Source organism: Halichoerus grypus, chromosome 6 (assembly GCF_964656455.1).
Source record: "Halichoerus grypus chromosome 6, mHalGry1.hap1.1, whole genome shotgun sequence".
Taxonomy (NCBI): domain Eukaryota; kingdom Metazoa; phylum Chordata; class Mammalia; order Carnivora; family Phocidae; genus Halichoerus; species Halichoerus grypus.
In genome coordinates this window covers 172,099,726-172,121,172 of record NC_135717.1, presented here as the reverse complement: position 1 = coordinate 172,121,172, position 21,447 = coordinate 172,099,726, and the positions used below count along the sequence as shown (strand labels likewise).

General features: G+C 54.8%; 1 protein-coding gene across 4 annotated transcripts in view; it reads right to left on the bottom strand.

Annotated features, from left to right (window-relative positions):
- Nucleotides 1-21,442, bottom strand: part of SEPTIN3 (septin 3) — a 30,806-nt gene extending 9,364 nt beyond the window's left edge. For 2 of the 4 annotated variants that reach the window (XM_036098288.2, XM_036098289.2), the window contains exons 1-4: nt 8,721-8,878; nt 4,319-4,510; nt 1,264-1,392; nt 772-853 (exon numbers count right to left, since the gene is read on the bottom strand). In XM_036098288.2, the coding sequence (XP_035954181.1) occupies nt 772-853; nt 1,264-1,392; nt 4,319-4,510; nt 8,721-8,730 (413 nt within the window). In that variant the 5' untranslated portion in view covers nt 8,731-8,878. Of the gene's footprint in view, nt 1-771; nt 854-1,263; nt 1,393-4,318; nt 4,511-8,720; nt 8,879-10,666; nt 12,205-15,003; nt 16,347-21,326 lie in introns of those variants that run through there. The other 2 variants (XM_078076687.1, XM_078076686.1) reach the window with 2 other exon arrangements.
- Between the last annotated feature and the right edge of the window lie 5 nt (nt 21,443-21,447).

The following is a 21,447-nucleotide window of genomic DNA, read 5'->3' as shown; positions in this document are numbered from 1 at the left end:
CATTCCTCATTAGCTAGGAGGCTCTGAGGAAGTCTCTGCCCCTCTCTGAGTACCAATGGGCTCCTGGAGGGATTAAGGATTACAAAGAACGGATGTACGGTATTTAACATAGCAACGGCATATAGAAAGTATTCAACATGGCGACAACTCATTATCATCACTGTTGTCAATGCTATTGCTACCTTTCTCCTTTAAGGAGCATGCCTATGACCAGAGGAGAGGACAACCAGTCACTTTTCTAAGATTGTTCTAAGTTGTGCGGTTTGGCGGCCCTGCCTATGTACGGCAGACCCCAGCTCCCTCACAGAGGAACCACGGTCTCCGTCCCTATGTGGGAGCAAATCCCTGCCTGGAACTTTCCATCTACATCCTTGGCAGGATGCTGATGGCCGCGTTGCTCTGTGAATTCCCAGAGGTGCTCTCCTCGTGGAAATTCCCCTCCGTCCTCTCTTCATGCAGGGTTATGACACTGCCCACAGGCCAAGCTTGGCCACAGCCTTCCCGTCAGCCCAGATTTGTGCCACAGCTCCCCTTGTTCTGTCTGCCCTGCCCTGCTGCCACCTCCAGGCAATCCCACAGCCAAAATTCCCTCTGCACTGGCCCCCTCCTGGGCCTCTTCCCTCGCCTCCTTACAAAGCCCCTGATGCCCATCCTTTAGCGCGCCTTCCCACTTAGCCCCTCAGCATGAAGGGCGCAGCTGGTTCTCAATATGAATGAATCTGCACCGTGTTCAGCGTCTTCAGGGCAGAAATCTCACAGGCAGACATATACCAGTTTTCATTGTTGATCTGGTCTCCAAAGCCCGGGGTGTCGATGACGGTCAGCTTCATTTTGACCCCGCCTTCCTCTATCACTGGGGGGTGAACAGAAAAGGCACCAGGGAAGTCACTCGTTGGGCCGATGCTGGCTACCCTGCTGCCTACCAGCCAGGGAGACCCAGGCTCCTTCCTTCCTCGGGACCAATTACTGGAAAAGTCAAGTTCAGGGTCTTCCCACCTCGGCAGCTCGGTTCATGCTGTTCCCTTCACCTAGCATGCCTTCCCTGCTTCTTGCTGCCTGAATCCCACCCATGCTCTCCCATCCAGCTCAAGCCCCGTTTCTAATCCCCCCTGTCTTTTCTAGACCAAAGAGTTGGCTCTACTCCGTTCTCTTCTGTCTTGAGATTGTTTTTCATTTGTCTCATTCCCCCAGTAGGCCCGTCTCTCCCTCTCTGGCAGAGAGCCTTCTGAACAGTGGCCACTGGAGTCCCTGCCTGGTCCTCACCGTGCCCAATAGCTTTGATCTCCACCGTCTTGGGAATCTTTTCCTCCCGGTTCCAGCTGGAGGCCTTGCGGCTCACCTGGGATTTGAAGAGCGTGTTGACCAGCGTTGACTTGCCCAGTCCGCTCTGACCTGCCACAAGACAGGAGGAGGATGACACGGTGGGGAAGACCCGCGTCCACCTCCTGAGCCTGCCATCTCTCCCATGAGATTACAGAATTCTAGAGCCTTGATCCAGGCCACTTTACCACTCATGGTGGGTGGGGGGCAGAGGCCTGAGTGGGAGAGCAAGCAGGTGGGAATGGTTCCCTGGTACCAGAGAGTTGGATTCCACATTCTCTCCTTCCTGGAGCCCCAGGCCCGTTGGGAGAGGGGACAACCTCTGCCTTTGTCTAGTGTAGCAATTTTTTGTTTTGTGCCTGCTGGACTTCAACTTTTAGTCTTTAGTAATACTAAACGGAATGACAGCACTACTTGGCCCTCTGATACTGCCTCAGTGCATCCGAGATTTTCATATCTGCTAGCCAAAATTGCCTTTGAATCCCAGAGCCCTGGGAATCCCATAGCAGAGCTCTCTTTACCTCCAGCTCAAGTGTAGAGATTGACCCCCACCTCACATAAAGTGCGTGCAAGGTCACATAACTAATAAATGCAAGACCAGGGCCTTGAACCCAAGGAACCCCCTGGTTCTGTGTCCACTCTATTCTATTGCCAGTCAGTACCTCATGCAGATAAACGCCCGAGAGGGCACTGAGAGAGGAGGGGGCAGCTGAGCGGGCAGGGCCGGTCTCTTACCTCCACTTCCCTCACGAGTGCTCCCTTTTGACCCATCTTTTTCTTTTTTTGTATTGTATTGTATTTTTTTTTAAGTAGGCTCCACTCCAAACGTGGGGCTTGAACTTAGGACCCCGAGATCAAGAGTCACATGCTTTACCGACTGAGCCAGCCGAGCGCCCCATTTTGACCTGTTTTACACAGGTCTACAAAATCTACAGAAGATTTCATTCCAAGGAGGAGTTCTGCGACTAAAAGGCACTTGAAAACCACCGGTCCGAGCCGTGCTTCTCAAACTTGTACATGCACGAGGATCGTACAAGCAGGCCCTACAACTGCTCAATGGCATCAGTGTCACCTGGACCCTTGTAGGAAATGCAGGATCCCAGGCCCTGCCTCAGCCCTATGATTCAGAATCTGCACTTTGACAGGACTCCCAGATGAATCACATGCACAGTAAAGTCAGAAGTTCTGGTCTAGAACATTCCTGTGGTATATTAGTGGGAGGATGAGGGCCTAAGGCTCCAGACCCAACAGTGCTGTCTCCCTGAACACCTGGGACTAGCCGTGTTTGCTCCTCTAGTTTTTTTACTGACAACTGATGGCAAGGGAGGGAACTGGAGGAGACCAGGGATAGCAGATAAGGTGCATGTCTCATTCCAAATGATCAATCAGTAGTAGCCACCTAGGCCAATATGTTAAAAAGGCTACCTGTGGACTCAGTCCCGAATGTGAGCCATGACTGACCGGCTATGTCTCTCCCTCTGGTGCTGCTGGGGAAAGAAGCCTGCACAGCTTCTACTTGCTGTTCCTGATCTGGATATTTTCTGAGGTCATTTGCTCACTAAGTACCCTTGAATGCCAAGTGCTGTCCTGGAATTGGAGGTAGAGAGGCAAACAAGACATCACCTTTACCCTCGAGAAGCCATTTAGTGTGAGGAAGACCAAAACACAAGCAGGCGGTTACGATATGTCGCCATAATCACCGTGAAAGAGGGAACCACAGGGTATTACGGCAGCAAACTGAAGGGAATGTAATCCAGTCTCTCTGGAATCAAGGAGGACTTCTAGGAAGAAGCAACAACTAAGCTGAAACCTGCGGAGAAACTCTGAAAGACCCCTGAGAAGCTGGAATGGGGTTCTAGACAGAGGGAATGGCAGAGTCAAAGTCTCAGAGGCTGAAAAGAGCACAGCGAGTCCAGGAGAACTTACCACTGAGGAGTAGAATGCTACGTGGTTAGTGGTAAGAGGTGAGTGGAGAGAGAGCACCAGGCCAGGCTAGGAATTTAAGCCCTTAAGTCTATTGAAGGGTTTTAAGTAGGATGGGTGACCTGATGAGTTCTGCAGGTTGGGAAAATTATTCAGTCACTGGTGAATAATGGTTTGAAACAGAAAGAAGACAGAGGACTGGGAGGGTCAATGCCACTCAGAGTGTGGCCTGGGGCCATGGTCCTTGAACAATTTGCTACTCATTCTTGAGATAAGAAATTTGTACCGGAAAATAAGTTGACCATAACACTAAACACACTATTTAGTTCAGCTGATTTTTTTTTACAGCAAGACTTTCTAGATGATCTAAACTCCAGTCAGCTCCTAATCTTTGAGTAGCACTGAGTCAGGGGGCTGTGGCAATCCAGGTGGGAGCCCTAGCTTAGCTGAGAGTGGTCACAGTGGAGATGGAAAGAAGTGGGCAGACTTCAGAGAGATTTACAAGGGAAAACTGACAGGTCTTGATGGTTGACTGAATTGGGGGATAAGGGAGAAAGAAAGAAGATGCCCAGGTCCCTGTTTCAGCACCTGAGTGAATATCTCACTAATATCAGGCAAAGGTCCCATCCTGCTTTTACATGCTGTGACCTGGCAACACTACTTAGTGACCAATCAATGTCCTGCAAATTCTCTTTAAGCTTTCAAGCACTACAGAAGATCAGAAAGAAGACCACCCTCCATCTGATACCAGTGGAGAAAGACACCGATGATTTCCCCACGCCACACACCTAAAAACTGGCTGAGCAGGGCTAAGAGGCTGCCTGTGTCCACCCTACTGGTGTTGTGGAGTGGACATCCACCCAGGCTGACCATCCACCCAGAGTTCCCACCCCTGCATCAGCTAGTCTTCAGGAGAGAAGAGAATCAGGCTTTTGTGATCAACATAGTGAAATCTTTCCTCCTGGAAAGAGCTCATCCTAGGGAAGCCAGGGCTGAGGCCCATCCTAGGGAAAGAAACAGGATCCTCGGTTCTGCCCACCAGCATGGTCTCCAGTGACCCCATGGCCTTCCCTACCGACCACCATGATGTTGAAGTCGAAACCAGTCTTCATGGTCTTCTTGCGCATCTGCTCAATGATGGTGTCGATGCCGATGTAGCCCAGCAGGTTTGAGTGGATGCTGACGGGTTTCATGGGCACTGCCGGCTTAGGCCTGGGCTCAGGCACCAGCTCTGACATGGCTGCGTCCGTCCTGGCCTCTGGGAGCCCTGCAAAGCCAAGGTGGGAGAGGTGGGCCAGAGGAAAACAGAAGTCACGTGGAAGCCACAGTACTATTCTCCTGACACAGAATCACACGGAGTTGGGACTAGAAGGGACCTCAGCTGTCATCCAGTATGGGTCCCTCATTTCACAGATGGAGAGACTGAGGCCTGTGGGGGAAGGACTTCCCCAAGACACAGAGCAAGTCAGATGCCAGATCGGGATCAGTGTGCAGCCTCTCCAGCTGCTGGGGTGCTTTCTGGCACACTCACTGCTCCAAAGCACGTCTGTGTGTCTAATCCTGGGACTTCTCCACCTTGGCCCTGCTGAGATTTGGGTCTGGATAATTATTGGAGGGGGGGTGTCCTGTGCACTGTAGGATGTTCAGTGGCCCCCCTGACCTCTCGTTGTGACAACCAAAAATATCTCTAGACAGTGCCCTGGGGGCAGCATAACCCTATGGAGAACCACTGGTCTAAGAGATGTCTGGGGTTATTCTGACCTGAGTCCTGCCTCCTCAAAGAAAGGGCTAAGACCTTTTAGGATACTGGACTTAACATCTATTGACTGTCTGTCACTGACCTCAGTTGCTTTGTTTTTTAGAAGCAAATAGAGCTACCCCCTCACACTGCAGGAGCATCACTCCTGCCCCCAGCCTCAGTGTCCCCTCTTTTCCATGAGCACCACTGCAAAGTAGGGGTGTCTATGTCTTGAGGAGCCCCAGACACCATCCTAGCCATAGTTTTAAATCTGTGGGAGGAATAAGTCTCTCCTTTTGACCAGACCAGTGGGGAGGGGATGAGACGCAGTCACGTTGGGGCAGCCACTTGCCTAAGATGACATAGTGTGTTCTTGGGATGGGGGGTGGCAAAAGAAAGGGGAGGCTGAGGACAGAGCCTTTCCCTACTAGGTCTGGCAGATCACAGGCATGTTCACACACAAAGGAAATCTGTGCATTTCCTCATGGGGCCAATGTCCCCCGGGGCAGGTTTCAGTATAGAGCAACTCCATTTTCCCATCCATAAAATGGGTGTGTGTGTGGTGAAGTGGAAGGAGCCTGGCCCTGCTACTTGCCAGATGTGGGGACTTGGGCTCACCCCTGTGAGCCTACTTCCTCATCTGTAAACTGGCTAGGGGCACGATTAAGGCTGTGGTAAGCATCACATGAGCTATGATGCCTAGAAGCACCCGGCATACCCCTCACACTTCCAGACCCTCTTGCCCCCACGCCCCTTTCAAGTTCACCAGCTTGTCCAGAGGGCAAATGAAGTGGGGTGTGTGCAAGCGATGCTAATTACACAGCAGAGTTATTGGACTCAACGCTCTCTCGAAGACCCCTTCCAGCTTTGCCATTCTGGAATCCTGTGGTTCCTGCAGAGTCTCAGGCTCCCAGGGAGAATTGATGGAGCAGCAGATGGGCAAGAGGGGGAGGGGACAGGAGTGTCTCCCTCCCCCACCCCCAGACTCAGCCAGGAGTCTGTTCTTGTACCGCCACCACCTGGTCCTGCCACCAGTCCTGGCAAGACTCTCTCTCCCGATGGGAAACTGTTCTTTCCTTGTCACTCCCAGGCACAGCCAAATCGGACGAAGCCTCGGGACCTCCCCAGGGCCTGGCGTGGCTCCCTCCCGCTTCCCAGGAAGCTGTTGCCAGCCAGGCGGCTCCAGGCGGCCGCAAGATTGGCTAGGGGGCCCTGCAGCAGCTGACTCTCACAGCCTGGCCTGCTCCTCCACTCTCTGCACGTGGCTCCCGGGCCCCACTCAGCACATCTGCACCGGGGGCCATGCCCCATTTTCCCTGCCCAGCTGCTGCCCCGGCTGGCCCAGGCCACTTCCCTCATGGCTCACAGCCAAGCCTGCTTGTTCTTACAAACTGTGTTGTGAGATAGATCCACGGGGCAGGGCGGGGTGTCATATACTATTTTACAGACTTGGAAAGTGAGTCTTGATTTATTTTCGGGAGATTTTGTTAGTATCCTTATAAAGGGTGTGCCCTCACTATGGCCTGCTCAGCTCTAGCCCGTCGATGGCAGCATCCTCAAAGAGCGTTCCCAAAAGACAGACGCTGGTTGCAAGAAGGGGGCTGCCCACCAGATTCCCAGGCAACTTCTAGGACCAGCAAGCACCTCCTCGCACCCATGCACATACTGTGTGGAGCACCTGCTGCCAAGTCACCTGTCCCAACCCTATGCCAGTTACATGCCAGCCACACGCTAACAGCAACCACCCATCAGCCATGAGCACTGCAAACGTGCGGCGGGTCACTACATCATGACCTCTGCTGGACGACCCTTGCCCACTCCAGCCCCTGGCTGGCCCCTACTCCTCCTTCACCATTCAGCTCAAGGCCTACCTCTAGAAAAGCCTCTGCTTTCCTACCTGATACGAGTGCCCCTCGTCTTAGTACCTTGTTCGCATCACGTTCATTTCTTTGCTCCATTCCTTCCAGGACATTTCATGTGCTGCCAAATCTCGGGAGCCTACTCCAGCCAACCCACTAGACTTGATGCCAAAGATACTTTTGGACCCCAAACAAGGTCCTCGCCCCCAAGGTCCACTGTGTGGTGAGGGTGACTGACAAGTACATAAAAATTTCCAGGGCACAGGATGATGCTGCTCTGGAGTGGAATTCCGTAGCTCCATCCCTTGCCCAGACAGCATCCCTATTCCTATCATGCCAACCCCAGACGGGCAGCTGGCCCAGGCTTAACTTCCAGCTGGATGACCCCTGTGAGCCTCAGTTTTCTCCTCAGGAAAATGGGCACGTAAGTACCTACGTTGCTGGGTTGCTGTGAAGGTTATACAAAAGCATGGACATAAATTACCTGGCACTGAACATATGCCCATCCTTCTTCAGGGAAGGGGCCATGTCTCATTGATCTCTGTGCCCCATTGAACCTAGCATAACACAGGCACTCAGCAATGGATGGATGGATGGTAGATGGACAGATGCCTCGCAGGGGGGCAGACGTCAGTGAATGGATGGATGGATGGATGGATGGACGGACGCCTCGCACGGAGGCAGATGTCACTTTAGAACCATCACCTTTCTTCTCCCTCACAGGCTGCTCCCTTTGCAGAGCAGCTGACCCCCAGCCAGCAAATGGCTCCCGTGTAGGCCACAGTGAAGGGAGCAGACTCTGTTAGGAGAGACCCTCTCCCTCCTGCAACAGGGATTGGATGGGCGTTCCCTAAGGGTGGGAAGAGCTAAGGATGAAGGTCACAGCAGGATATAGTTCAAGTGCCATCCTGCCTAGATGGTCCTCTGGGGTCTTCCTAAGCTCCCAGCTCTCTCTAGAGAGGAGGGGGATCTGTCAGCCGCACCCCCTGCCAGGGGCCACCTGCCCCATCAATGCTCTAGGGAGAGGCATTGTCCACCTGACTCAGCTCTGGCTGAGTCCCCCACAGAAACAGAATCCCCCTCCCTGTGCCAAGCAAGGACCCCAGTGCTTTCTTTTACACAGGCAAATGAATAGCTTTGTCTTTGTCTGGCCCAGGGACCCCACCCCTCTGTTGGAAAGGTGGCAGCAGGGGGAGGGGATATTTCCAGAATAGCACCTGCCTCCTTGGCTCAGTGAGGGGTAGGGGTGGGAGGGGTCTCTTCCTCCCTTCCAGCGCTGGAGATCTTCCCCTGCTCCCAGCCCTAGCAGCCTTCAAGACTCCGCCCCCACCCGCAGAGGCAATTCCAGACCACCGCAGCTCCAGCCCCGCTCTCAGAAAACGAATCACAGAAGACATCTCGGTCCTTTCCCATTCACAGTTGCAAAGGGCCCTGGGACACCCCCTTCCCCCATCCCAGTCCTCTGGAGGCCAATGAGTTCCCTTGGAGACCACCAGCTGGTGCCTGTCTCAGTGTGCGCCTGTGTGTGGGGGAAGGGGCCTATGTGTCAGCGCACAGGTCTCTTATCTGGCTGTAGGTGGCCCTGATACCTGTGCGTGGTGTGCATGTGTGTGCGTGTCTTGGTGTGCTCTAGCGTGGGGCTTCCTGCGCGCATCTGGGTCCCTGCTTGTATGTCCGTGGGCCTCTGGGACTCCCCGCGATCCCGTGTGTGCATTTCTCCCGGCATATATATCTTGGGGTGTGTGCGTGTGTCCGTGCATATGTCACCGCGCGTGGGCTCCTCGGCGCCGCAACCCTCCCTCTGGTAGCACCTCCAGCCGGGCTTTTCGGGGCCGCAGCCTCCTCCCAGCGGGCGCCGGTGGCCCGGCCAGCCGCCCTACCTTTGGACATGAATCCTCCTTTGTCTCTATTCCTCCGGGGAGATGCTCAGGGCGTGGGGCTGCAAGGCTGAGCGGGGCGCGGGCTCCTTCTGGGCAGAGCGGCCCCTGCAGCCGGGCCTCGCCCCTCCGCGCTCTCCGCCCACCCGCCCGGCCCGCGGCCCGGCCGCGCCGCCCCTGCGCCCCGCGCCGCCGCGCCCGCCCGGGACCTCGCTTCGGTTTGCTCGGCGCCGCTGCCCCTGCCCGCGCGCACAGATGCCGCCGCCGCCGCCGCCGCCGCTGCCACCCGCACCACGTGACCCGCGCGCCTGCCGGCCCCGCCGAGGGCCCCTCCCCCTCCCACGGCGCCCGCGCCCGCACCCGCTCTCCGCCCACCCGCACGCAGGAGCGGGTATCGGGTCCCGGCTGCAGGCGGCCCGGGAGGCGCGCGGGGGCGCTGTGCCTGCAGCTCGGGATGCCGGGCCGGGGGGAGGTGCCCGCATCCCAGTCTCGATCCCTGGCCGCCCCCCCCATCCCGCTCCCCGCCTCTTACCCTTCAAGCCGGGGCGGGGCGGGGCGGGGGCGCCGGGGACCGGTGGCAGCAGCGAGCTGCGGTGCGCGCGCGAGTCACGCGGTGGTGGGGATGTTGCGCGGGCTCAGCGCGCTTCTGCCCAGGCGCGGGTGCCTGCGGAGCCCTGAGTCAGGGGCCCCGGTTCCAGGCCCGGCTTCTGGAGGATGAGCCCTATGACCTTGAGCTGATCGGGAACTTTCCTGAGCCTCAATTTACCCGTCAGGAAAAACGTTCATGCATTCAGTCAACATTAATGGACAGTGCATTGCCAGGGCCTGGGGGCACAGGGATGGGGATGACCATTCTAGGCCTTGCGGGGGAGACAGCTGGACTGTCCTAATGTAGGGGGCTGGGGTATGCATAGGGTGCTCGAGTGCTGGGGGGTGGGCATCCTGTGTAGAGAGAGATTTTGGAAGAGTTCGTGGGGAAGCTGAGGGCCAAGACGGAAAGGCAAATGGTGGTGGGAGGGAAGAGGGGAAGGACACTCTGTGGACAGGGGCAGCAGAGGTGAGCAGACCCAGAGGGGAGAGCTGCACGGTGCTGGTGGACAACTCACAGCTCCTGATGCAGCAGCAGCAGAGAAAATTCCAGATGGAAATATAGAGCTAGAGGCTGGAGAAGATCAAAGTCTTGAAAGCTGGGCTAAGGAGCTGGACTTTGAGGGAAGCCAGTGGTGAGTCACCAATGACTGTCAGCAGAAAGGGCCACCATCAGATATGTGAGTCCTGTGGCAGCTGCGTGGAGGACAGAGAGCCCCCATCCCAGGAGCGGGGGTGGGGGAGGGAGGGTGGGGACTGCGGCATGGCAAGGGCAGAGGGTCAAAGAGGAGGGCACAGCCAGCCAAGTGCTGAGGGGATAGATCAACAGAGTTGGAAATAGACTGGTTGGGATGAAAGAGAGTGAAAGATGAGGAAAAGGAAGAAACCCAGGTTTCTCTGAGACCGAATGAACTTCTAGTCCTTGTGTTGACTTATTTATAGTTCTATATAGGACTTCTATACATACAAGTCTCCAACTTACCTTTCAGGACTAAAGGGCCGGGGGTGGGGAACTAAGGAAGAGCAGGTCAGGTGGGGCACTTTTCAAGCAACAGATATCCTCCCAAAAGGCTGAATGTGCATCATTTAGAAGGTCTCAGGTGAGGTCACTACGCATATCTAGAGGAGCACCATAGTGATGGCTGTTGGACAAATCACCACTTACTGACGTGCTGGTCTGTATTTTCATGCAGGTGGTTTGCTTTTAAAGCTGGACCCACCTGGAGATCACCTGATTACTCTAGCTCTTCAGGGACCAAAGAACCAACCACGGAAGATGCTGAAGGAAGGACTCGGCATAATTGCTCGTCTACAAGTCACCCCTGGAAACTTTCCTTCTGGTGGCTTCCCTCAACCTCACCTCTGACTGGCAGGTTGGGACCCAACTCAGGGTACATCCCCTGTGCTCTGCCCCTCGATGTTATTCCCTTTTCCCTCAGCACATTCACCTCTGACCTTACAGTCCCACCTCCCTTGCCCAACCTATTCATCTCCAGGCCAATACACCCTGGCCCCCCACGGCAGCCCGGTACATCCCCAGCCAGGCTCTTTGCATTTACCTTTGGTTTCTCGGGCTCGGTCCAGCATGAGGGGCCCTGCGGGCCAGTCCGTGGCGGCATCTGTAAGAGCGTGGTCCCGCGCTGGGGCTGTGCTTCCGCTTGGCAGCAGTGGGCAGGTGGATGATATGGTCAGGTTAATGACTCTGTCCAGCGTGATCTCCCCCATGGCTATGCCCAGCTTGCTTGTGTCCAAAGCCACAGAATCCGTAGTTCTGTCCAGCTGGGCTGTATTTGCTCTAGCCAAAGCCCTGGCTGTGTCTGTCCTGGATGTGCCCAGCTTGACTGGGTCTGGGACCACCAAATCCACGGCTGTAACCTCTGTGGTCGGACCTGACTTGGCTGGGCCTGCTCTAGCTATGGCTTTGTCCGGCTTGTCTGGCTCTGGGGGTGCCAAATCCATGACCATGCCCAGCTTGCTTGGGCCTGCTGTAGCAAAGTCCATGGCCGTGTCCAGCTTGGTACCTAGAGCAGGCAACTCTATGCCTGTATCCAGTCTGGATGTGCTTGGTGTGGCCGGATGGGCAGTCAAGTTAGGTCTGTTGGTGACCATTGTGGTTGAACGTCTGGCTGTGCCTAGCCTGGCTGTGTCCAGAGGAGCCAAATCCATGGCTGTCGCAGGACCCATGGTAGAGGTGGCCCTTTGGAGATGCAGCCGGGGTCTCGGGATACCCCTGGACCGGGGCTTGCCTCTTCCTGGAGAAGCTCTGGTAGTCACATGGGCAGTCCCTGGGACAGGATGCTTCTGACCTACCGAGCCTGGCCCTGCAGGGCCTGGTGATTTCTGGGCTAACCGGGATTGAAACGGTAGGGCCAGGTAGGAACTCACCAGAGGCTTCTCCACTATGGGCATCCTGCTGGGTTTGGACAGACCTGGGTTCCCTGGGCCCTCAGAGTGGACTCTGCTCCCCGGTACTAGAGTCACAGATCGTGAGCCTGGGCTGGGAAGCCTACCTCCTCCATGGGTGGCAGCCTCCTTGCCTGGGGCGGACAGCTCTTCCCAGTGAGAAGGTAGGGGACCCAGGGGCCATGCCTTGCTGTTCTGATGGAGCGTTAAGGAGATGGAGCTGAGCTTCCGGGGCACGGTCTCCTGTGAGGACATGCTCCGGGCCCTGGCTCCAGGGCCTGGTCTGCTGGAAGCCTGTGGGATATGGCTTTGAGGAAAGGCATCCAGACGGATGGTTTTCCTGAGGACAGGGACGAGGGGAGACACCCCTCCAGGGAGCTTTGAGGGGCGGGCAGCGTGCCCCAGCAGGTAGCTGTGGGAAAGGGAGGCTCCAGGGCTGGGGGCGCCATGCTGCTGCCTCTCAAAGTTGTGGTCCATCCAGGTCTTCCGTCTTCCCCTGAGGCAATCAACAGAGAGAAGGGGCCAAGCGGGGGTGAGGTGCTCAGCTTACATTTCTTTGATTCCTAGTTAATAAAGAGCATGAAAACCTCTTTGCCAAGTAGCAAATTAATTTTTAGTTGTCAGTGTTTGCCAGGGTCTTATAAACCAAGACAGTATTTTAAAATGCAAAATATTTAACTCCTATGAAATGTTATGGAGTAGTTGTTCATTTAAGCATGATTTATCATTTTAATGTTATGCAGTCAGTAAGGTACAAAATAGTTTTAAAAATTGTTCATTTTATAATTGAAATGGAAAAAAAAATGCTAAATATATATATATAAAGCTTAATTTCTAAATATACTTTTTTTAACAGTAAGAAAACAGAAATATATTGCAAGAAATATATTTACAAGAAAACTTGTAATATATCAAGATGTAAAACTGTGGGATCCTCAATGGCTTGAGTTTTATCCTAGTTATCAAAAACGCAAATGCTTAGAGGTCAGGGGTGCCTGGCTGGCTCAGTCGGTAGAACATGCAACTCTTGATCTTGGAGTTTCAAGTTCGAGCCCCCCATTAGGCATGAGACTTACTTAGAAAAAAAGAAAAAAAAAAAGCACTGCCAGGTCTGAAGGGGCCTTGTTCAAGGACCCCTGCAGGAGGGCAGTGGTTATTGGAAGCCTGTCTGCCTCTGTCTTTTCCAGAAGGTGCCAGAGGGCTCTGGGTTCCCACCCACAGCAGCCCAAATAGGGGTTCAGGCATCCAGGTGGGAGGCCGAGGGATGACCAATTTGGCTTGGAAACAACATCTGCCTCTGGGGCTCCTGTCCAGAACCAGGAAACAGCCCTGGGCTGGCCTGCTGCTGGAGCCAGAATTAGCTGGAGCTGAAGAGGCCGAGGTGAAGGGAAGGCTCGGGAAGTGAGGGAACAAGGGCTCGCGGTGAACAAGCCACAGTCCCTGCCCCTGGGGACCCTGCCACCTCCAGTGGTGCCAGCCGGCGAAGCAGGTACAGCTAAGCCAGAAGTGGGGTTGGCCTCAGAGGAGTACAGCTGGACCAGAGGCTGGGGCAGTTCCCGCAGAAGGCCCAAAGGTGAGGGCGTGGTACCTTCCTGAAAATCGACTGCGGGACTCCTAGGCTGAATGGGGGGTGGGGGTGGGGCGGCATAAGGCCACAGGTGCAGTGATCAGGCCCAGGCCAGGCCACAGCGATGCTCGACCCTGGAAGATGACCTGCTCAGATCTGCTGGTGGGAACAGTCACTCCCGTGCCGTGTGACAGAGGGATCAGTGGGAAACAGAAGTGGAGGCAAGGACAGGGGCAGGGACACCGTTGAAACTCTGTGGCTGGGGCTGGAGCTGGAGAAGCCTGCTCAGCACAGCGGTAGAAGCAACAGACCACCTGCAGGTGGGGAGAGGCGGGGGTCAAGGGCTCCGGCTGGTAGTCTGTGAGGATGGGCCATCCCCCAAGGTGGGCTCCAAGGCCCCCAGATGGCCAGCTGGTGCACACTCTGGGCTCCATATAATTTACGCGCTGGGCCGAAGTTGTTCGTGTTGCTTTCAACACCCCAGGCTGGGCAGGCCAGGGCTGGTAAGAAGGGTTCTCGGGAGAGGGGCTGACCCTAAAGCCAGGTCCCTAAGGTCTGGAGCAAGGGGTCTTCACAGTGACACCCCAGCCCTTCTCCAGCCACATGTTTGTACCCAAGACTGTGTCAGCCTCCAACACCCCCCACTTAGCACGTCCCTACAGCCCTACTCTCCTGGCCTTATTCACAACCACGATACCTGGGCGAATGCAGGTTTACCCTGGCACTTACCCACAAACATCCACCCTCGGTGTGCACGCCCACACAGAGAGAGCAGGCCTGAGGATAGGATCTCTGAGATACACTTGTTCCCATGTCACCAGACCCCCATCCCCTCACTGAGCCTATACTCCCATCATCTATCCCTGGGCCTATCCCACTCACTCCCTCCTCCACACACACACACACACATAAATCCCCACCTACCTTGATCAGAGAACAAGAAAAGTCCAGTGCTGCTCAGTCTGGGAAGCCCTCCTCTGTGCCCAGATGGCCACTGTGACCAGCTCAGGGCCTTCTTCCCTCTGCTCCCCTCATGGGCCTCCACTCAGCCTCCAGGCCATCGTCCCCAGGCCTAGGGCCCAGCCCTCTCCTGACCTGTCCCACCAGCTACATCCCCAGCTGGGCCGGGCTCTGGGGCAGGGAGGGGCTGGCTTCTCAGCAGTGGGCGTCCGTGAATGGCTGCTCTGAGCCTCTGGAATCCCGAAGGGCCAGGGGAGGCTCCTAATGGCCAGGCTGGGCTGCCCTGGACTCAAGGCCACCTTAGGGGTGAAGGGGTACCCTGCCGCCTGCCCTCCCCAAATCTACTCTGTCTCCTACTCTGTACCCTCCCACTCGCCCTCCCCAAATCTCCTACTCTGTCTGGGAGATGTCTCCAGTAAGATTAAGGGTACTCCAAATACAGCCACTCTCTGGTGGTCCAGGCACCATCCTCATTTCCCTCTGCATTGCCCCCTCGCCCTGTTTAGCTCTGTGATTCTCAGCCATCTTGTCCACCCACCTAGGTCTTCTAGGGAGCAAGCTGGAGTCCCTGGAAGCTGCTTCAACAACGATTCCCTGAGCCCCTCTTCACTCCAGCTGGACCCTGTCCCCAGGTCCTGAGGACGTGAAGATGACCCAGCCCTGAGGCCAGGAGACCGATCCTGTGGGCTGGGTGTCCTCTTCTGCCCCTGTCATTGCAATAGTAATAACAACCGTGCTAATCATAGCTGCCATTTACTGGACACTTACTATACGTCAGAGTGTGCCGGGGCTGGGAAGGAGCTCTCAGGCTGCTCAGAAGATGGGTACGTGGACAGGTCCTTACAGTAATATGGCAGTGACAGTACAGGACATCCTTCGAGCATCCCCCTGAGCCAGGAACTAGGCTAAGCCCACTCTCGGCATCTCCTGTGATCTTCGCCTTGTCACCTGCTTTTGACTGACGAGCACACTGCAGCCCACACCACGCTGTGTGGTCTGGTCGATTTTCTCGGGGATTGTTCTCCTTAGTGAGTGAGCTTCTGGAGCCGTGCTGGCCAATAGAACATTCTACGATAATGGAAATGTTCTATATCTGTGCCATCCAGTGTGACAGCCACTAGCCACGGGGGGGGCTTATTTTCTCTCAGTCCTAGGCCCTGGCAAGCATCAGCCTCATAAGTTTCTGTTAGACTGACTGAATGAATGAATGGATGGATGAGTGATTAATGAAATGATTGAGTGAATGGTGACCATGTGGACCTCCGACATTCTCCTCTTCATCCATGTTCTCCCTTTTAGACCTTTAAGTTTTCAAACTTGGCTGCGCGCTCGTTACCGGGGCAACACCTGCTGGAAGCCCCCTGGGTGGGGGAGGGGAGCTGTCTGAAGTTCCTCCCCCTTCCCTTCTTGCTCCGAGGACCAGCCCAGTTGGAGGAAGAATACAGGCAGCTGGGGGAGGGGACAGCACGGGTCTGCCCGGACAGATTGGGTAGGGGAGACTTTACTGGTCACCCCCACTGGATTGCATCATCTCTGAGATGAGGAAGCCCTGAGCAGGAGTCAGGAGTCCTGGATTCTCTCTCCCACTTTGGCAAACGAGTCATTATACAGCTTCTATCAGATCACTTGCCCTTCTGGGCCTCAGTTGCCTTTGCAAATAGGTCCCTGGTGCCTTCACTTGGGCTCTTCTAGCTTAAAGATCTAGATAGAATTCCTCCATCTGGCTCCCTGCCAGGCTGTTAAGGACTTGAGAGTCAGGCATGAGTCTGGTTCATGTCTGTATCCCCCAGGCCCATCTGCCCTGCTCTGTCCTCCAGGGTTGGGGGGCGCCTGGAGGACACTGCCTGCCCAGTAATTACAGCCTGGGCTCAGCTGCCCTCTAGTGGTCCAAAGTGTCAATGACCTCATGTCTGCACTGCTGTTCTTTCTCCGCAAAGGTACGATCCACAGACCTGCAAGTAGACTCAGAGGACAGACTTTGACCCAAGCAAAAAAATCATTGGGGTGGCCTCCCAGACAAGTGGCGCAGGCTCTAGAATCCCCATCTTGGGTTTGTTACAGCTGTGTAATTTTGAACAGGTCACCAGGTCTCCGAGCTCCAGTTTCTTCACCTGTAAAAATGGGAATTATATCAGTCAGGATGGGTTAAATTATACTGCAATAACAATTCCAAAATCCCAGGGGCTTAGAACAACAAAGATTTACTTCTCATTCATTTCTCATGTCCACTGTCGTTTGGATCCACGGAGGCTCTGCTCCGTGTCATCTTCAGTCTGGGACCCAGGCTGATGGAGCAGCCACCATCTGGGGCCTTGCTGGTCATTGGGGCAGAGGGAAGGAGGGAGTGGTGAAGTGTGCACTAGCTATAAAATGCTTTGGCTGGGACTCACTTCTTTTTTTTTTTTTTTTTAAGCAGGGCCCAACTCAGGGCCCAAACTCATGACCCTGAGATCAAGACCTGAGCTGAGATCAAGAGTCGGACGCTTAACCGCCTGAGCCACCCAGACACCCCCGGCCTGAACTCAATTCTGATCACAGCTCACTGGCAAGAGTTAGTCGCATGGCCCCACCCACACAAGGAGGTAGGGAAGTTAACCCTCCTGGGTGTGAGAGCTGAAGAGCCAGATAGTTGATGAACAGGACTGATGACCCACTTGCGAGGTTGTAGGAATTCAGTGAGAAGTGCAATGAACTCCATCCATGCTAGCCATTAAAACTGTTGCCTTGTCATGCTGGTTCCCTTTTTCTTTGCCCTCATGATTTCCTGTGACTTCCGCCTCAGCTCCACCTGTTTCCAGCTGCAGATAAGAGGGAAACGGACTTGCCAAGACTCACACAATGAACCTATGGCTGGGCATCCAGGTCTCCAAATTCTGAGCCCCTCCTACTGTAGGGGGCGGAGGAGAAGGGGCTTTGCCCACCGAGGTTCTCTAAGAGTGTTGATTGACACTGTGACGGTCTTTTGAGGGAGCCTGAAGCCTCTGCCCTCCTCCCAAAGCTGGTCTCTGGCCTTTCCAAGCCCTTCCTGCCCCGCCAGAGTGGAGAGCTGAGGGGGTGGAACAATGAGAAGCCTGTGCCGCCCCCTGGGGCCAGAGTCCGAACATTGCAACCATTCCTACGCAGGGACCCGGCACATTCCCGCCTCCTGTCCTGTTCTGGGCCTGGCCCAGACACACCCACTATATCCTGACAGCTCCCAGATGGTGGGAAAGGAAAGCTCTCGGGACTCCGCAAAACATCCCAAAGCATTTAAAAACCTGCACAACCGTCCCCCCCGCCCCCCGGTCCCCCAGGAAGCCTCTAAGCCTTTCTAAAATCTTAGTATCTAAGCAGATGGGTAGCTCCTGGCAAGACTTCCAAAGAGGGCGCCTGGGTGGCTCAGTTGGTTAAGCGACTGCCTTCGGCTCAGGTCATGATCCTGGAGTCCCGGGATCGAGTCCCACATCAGGCTCCCTGCTCAGCGGGGGGGTGTGCTTCTCCCTCTGACCCTCTTCCCTCTCGTGCTGTCTCTCATTCTCTCTCTCTCAAATAAATAAATAAAATCTTAAAAAAAAAAAAAAAGACTTCCAAAGAGACCAGCACATTCATCCAACAAGCGTGCTTTCACGGAGGCCTGCCCAGTGCCAGGCAGGCTGTGGGCTGAGATGAGGAGATGCCACTGATGCTCTCCACAGATACATAAACAAAATCACGGCACAAGATTAGGGCTGTAATGGGGAAAGCTGCCGGTGGGATCACGGAGGGCTTCCTGGAGGAGGTAGCAACTGGAAAGTCATCAGATTCTCTCCCTGGATCTAAGCCTTATGTGAAAAACCACCTTCTGGTCATTCTCCCCACCGTCACCACCACTCACTGATACTCTAGGCTTCAACCTCACAACACCCCTCACACTTTTCAGAAAGGACTGGGTTCCCCCTAGCCTCCATGGCTCTGCACTTGCTGACTGCCCTTCCCCTTACAGGGAAAACTCTTATTCAGTCTTCAAAACCTAGCTGAGTCGTTATGTCCTACAGGAAGCTTTCCTTGACAAACCCCCGCCCCAAGAGTCTTTGGTTCTGTTTCCAGTTTCTCGCACAGCTCCTTGCCGCAATGACGCTTCTTGTCATCTGTTTACACATCTGTCCCCTCTCCGGTTTGTGAGCTCTTTAGATTCAGAGACTTTATCTTCTTTGTCATTGCATTCTTGGTGCCAGGCCTTGTGCTGGGTAGAGCAGTATGCGACATGCTTCCATGGAGTTCGGGAGGTTAGCTGTAGGATGCACAGCATTTATACGGTGCTTACTTCCCAACTAGCTCCTTCGACATTTGCCACAACCCGGGGCGGCAGGCAGGGCCGGAGTGATACGGAAACAACGGGCCGTCTATGGAAAACCTGCCATGAGCTGAGCACCATGCCAGGCCCTGGCAGGGGACATTCATCTGGGCTTCAATCAGCTGTGATTCTCAATGCCTGGCACACAGAAATGTTGGGTGAATTCCGACGTGTGTCTGGGAGCTAAGGAAGCTTGACCAGTTTTCTAGGATTTACTATCGTCATGTCCTGACCCCAGGTTGCTCCCGGTACAGCCCTCTGGCATGCCTTGGCAGATGGAAGAATCTGTCTTCGTGGGCAGTGGTCTATTTCTGTAGGCTCTGCCGTCTGAGTCAATCCTCCCCCTTGTCCAAAAAATGCCGAGGATGCAGTCTGTTGTGTTAACGTCCCACTTGAGACATTTCTTTTAGTATCTAGAACCAGAAATTCGTCTTTCACCAAGAGTCAATCTCTCTCCCTTCTATCACATAAGAATAAAATGACCTCTTAGTGTGTGCTCTTTCCCTCTGGCTGCCGGGAAGCTCGGAGACAAATAATAGTATCACAGGGAGGAGTCAGAGTCAGAACATTTCCTTCTCGCCCCCATGTACGTGGCTTCTTTAATTGAAACTTTCCTGTGTTCTTTATGGGAAAAGCAGGCGTAAATACGCTTCATGTGAGAAGCCGTGGGAACTGGGAAAGGGTCCAGGTTTAAGCAGAAGGCTGGCGAGAACCCCTTACTCTCTCTGAGCCCCAGGCTCCTCCTCGGCAGCCCCGGGATGAGGAGCTCTGCTGCCTTCCTCCTGCGGACGCAGCTCTCCCATGAGGAGGACTGGCCATGGCCCAAGCCTCAGGGAGGGTCACGGTCAACTCCCTCCCTGCTGAGGTTATGCGTTTATAACCTTGAACACTTTCACACTTCCAATCCAGTATGGCCAGAAGTTTTATTTTTAAAGAGGAGTCAGAAAAAGAGATTTCTCATGTGAAATCTCCTGACTTAGAAATGTTGCCAGTTAATTTGCATTTTTTTCCCCCAAAACGTTGTGTTGGACGAACCAAACTTGGCTGCAGGCCAGATTTAGCCTGAGGCCCCTGCAGGCTCAGCCAGTCCAGCCGTCCGGGTGGCCTGGGTGGGTTACTTCTGTCCATACTCGTTTCCTCCTCTGTAATATAACATCCTCAGTCCCGCTATTTTCCTCCCAGCACCCGTTCCCTCCTTTAGGCAACTGCCCCTGCCCACACTCCCCTCCTCGGACCATGTGATCAGTAGGCTGTCTCTGCCCCTGGCTCCAGCGGTGGGTACCAGAGCTGCCTGGCAATGGGGCACCCCATGCCCTGAGCCCAGGTGCCCCCGGGGGGGGGGGGGGCAATGGGAGTCCACCCCCTGAGCTTTTGCTGGAACAAGATGCCTGCTCCCCTCTGAAATCAAGGTGCTAAGGGCTGTGGGAGCCTAGGACTGCCAGGGGAACTTGACCACCACGTGGAGAAAGTCTGCCTGGGAATGCAGCCCACACAAAGGAAACCAGGACTGAGGGAGACAGACAGACAGACAGAGAGATGGCAGGTCCTGGTGACATCCTTGAGCACCAGGGTCCAGCCAAGCCTGAGTCTCGACCCGAACCCTTTTATTTCAGCTGATTTCACTTTGGCGTCTTGGGCCAGGGCCAGGCTAGGGTGAGGCCAGAGAAGCCTCGAGGGCACAGAATTGAAGGAGGCACTTGGGTGTGAGCCCGAGGTGCCTCTCTGGCCTCACCCTGGCCTGGCCCTGCAACCCAGGGTATGTAAGACCTGGGTTTGCCCCATGGAGGAAGAGCAGCCCCAGCCCTCCAGGTGAGAGGAAGCAGCTGTCGCCTGCCCTCATTCCTTAAATGGGTCATGTGCCCAAGCGAGCCCTGCTCTGGGGTCAGGAGATCTGGTCCAAATCTCAGCCCGCTGCCCCACAGCCTTGGCTAACCCCTAGGAAAATGGAATGGTACTTACTTGTGTCCCTGTGTTCCCCCCCTCTCAAGGAGGCAGACTTCTTAAATGGTCACACGGCCACCCAGCTGAAGAATATACTTCCCAGGGGCGCTTGGGTGGCTCAGTCGGTTAAGTATCTGCCTTCGGCTCAGGTCATGATCTCGGGATCCTGGAATCGGGCTCCCTGCTCAGTGGGGAGTCTGCTTCTCTCCCTGCCTCTGCCCCTCCCTCATGCTTGTTCTCTGTCTCTCTTTCTCTCTCTGTCTCAAATAAATAAATAAAATCTTAAAAAAAAAAATAAATAAAAGAATATACTTCCCTCCCCCCATTGCAGCTAGACCTAACCATATGACGAAGTACTGACCAGTAGGATGTAAGGGGGCGGGGGGTACAGCCATCACAGAGTGTTCCTCGAGGGAGGGGATACACTTCCTTCCACCTTGCTGCTCTGGGTGCAGATGAGCCCTCTGGATTTTGCCCCCCGGGGCCACATCCCAGGTGCAGGGAAGCAGTAACTCAGGCCCCTGAACATGCGGGGACCCGGCCATCAGACCAGCTCCATGAACTGTACTGTGAGCGGGAAAGAACATTCTATTTGGCGTAAGGCCCTGTTGTTTTGCATCTCTGTGCCTGAATTCATATCCTAATAGGTACCCCACCCCATGTATTCCAGCTAACGGTTTCGGTCGTCCCGATTAGGGGGAGGGGGTGAGAGCTACTGGTTTCTAGTGGATGGAAACCAGAAATGCTCATTATCCCACAGCACACAGGACAGCCTCCCACAGCAGAGAACAATCTGGGCCACAATGTCAATAGTGCTGCTGCCGAGAAACTGCTTTACCTTCCCTGGAGACAGGTGTCCCCGTCCCTAAAAAGGGGAATATTGCACTCTCATAGTTTATGAAGATCCAATGAGATGACAGACATGATCCTCCCTTCAGAAAAGGAGAGAGTCCTGCAAA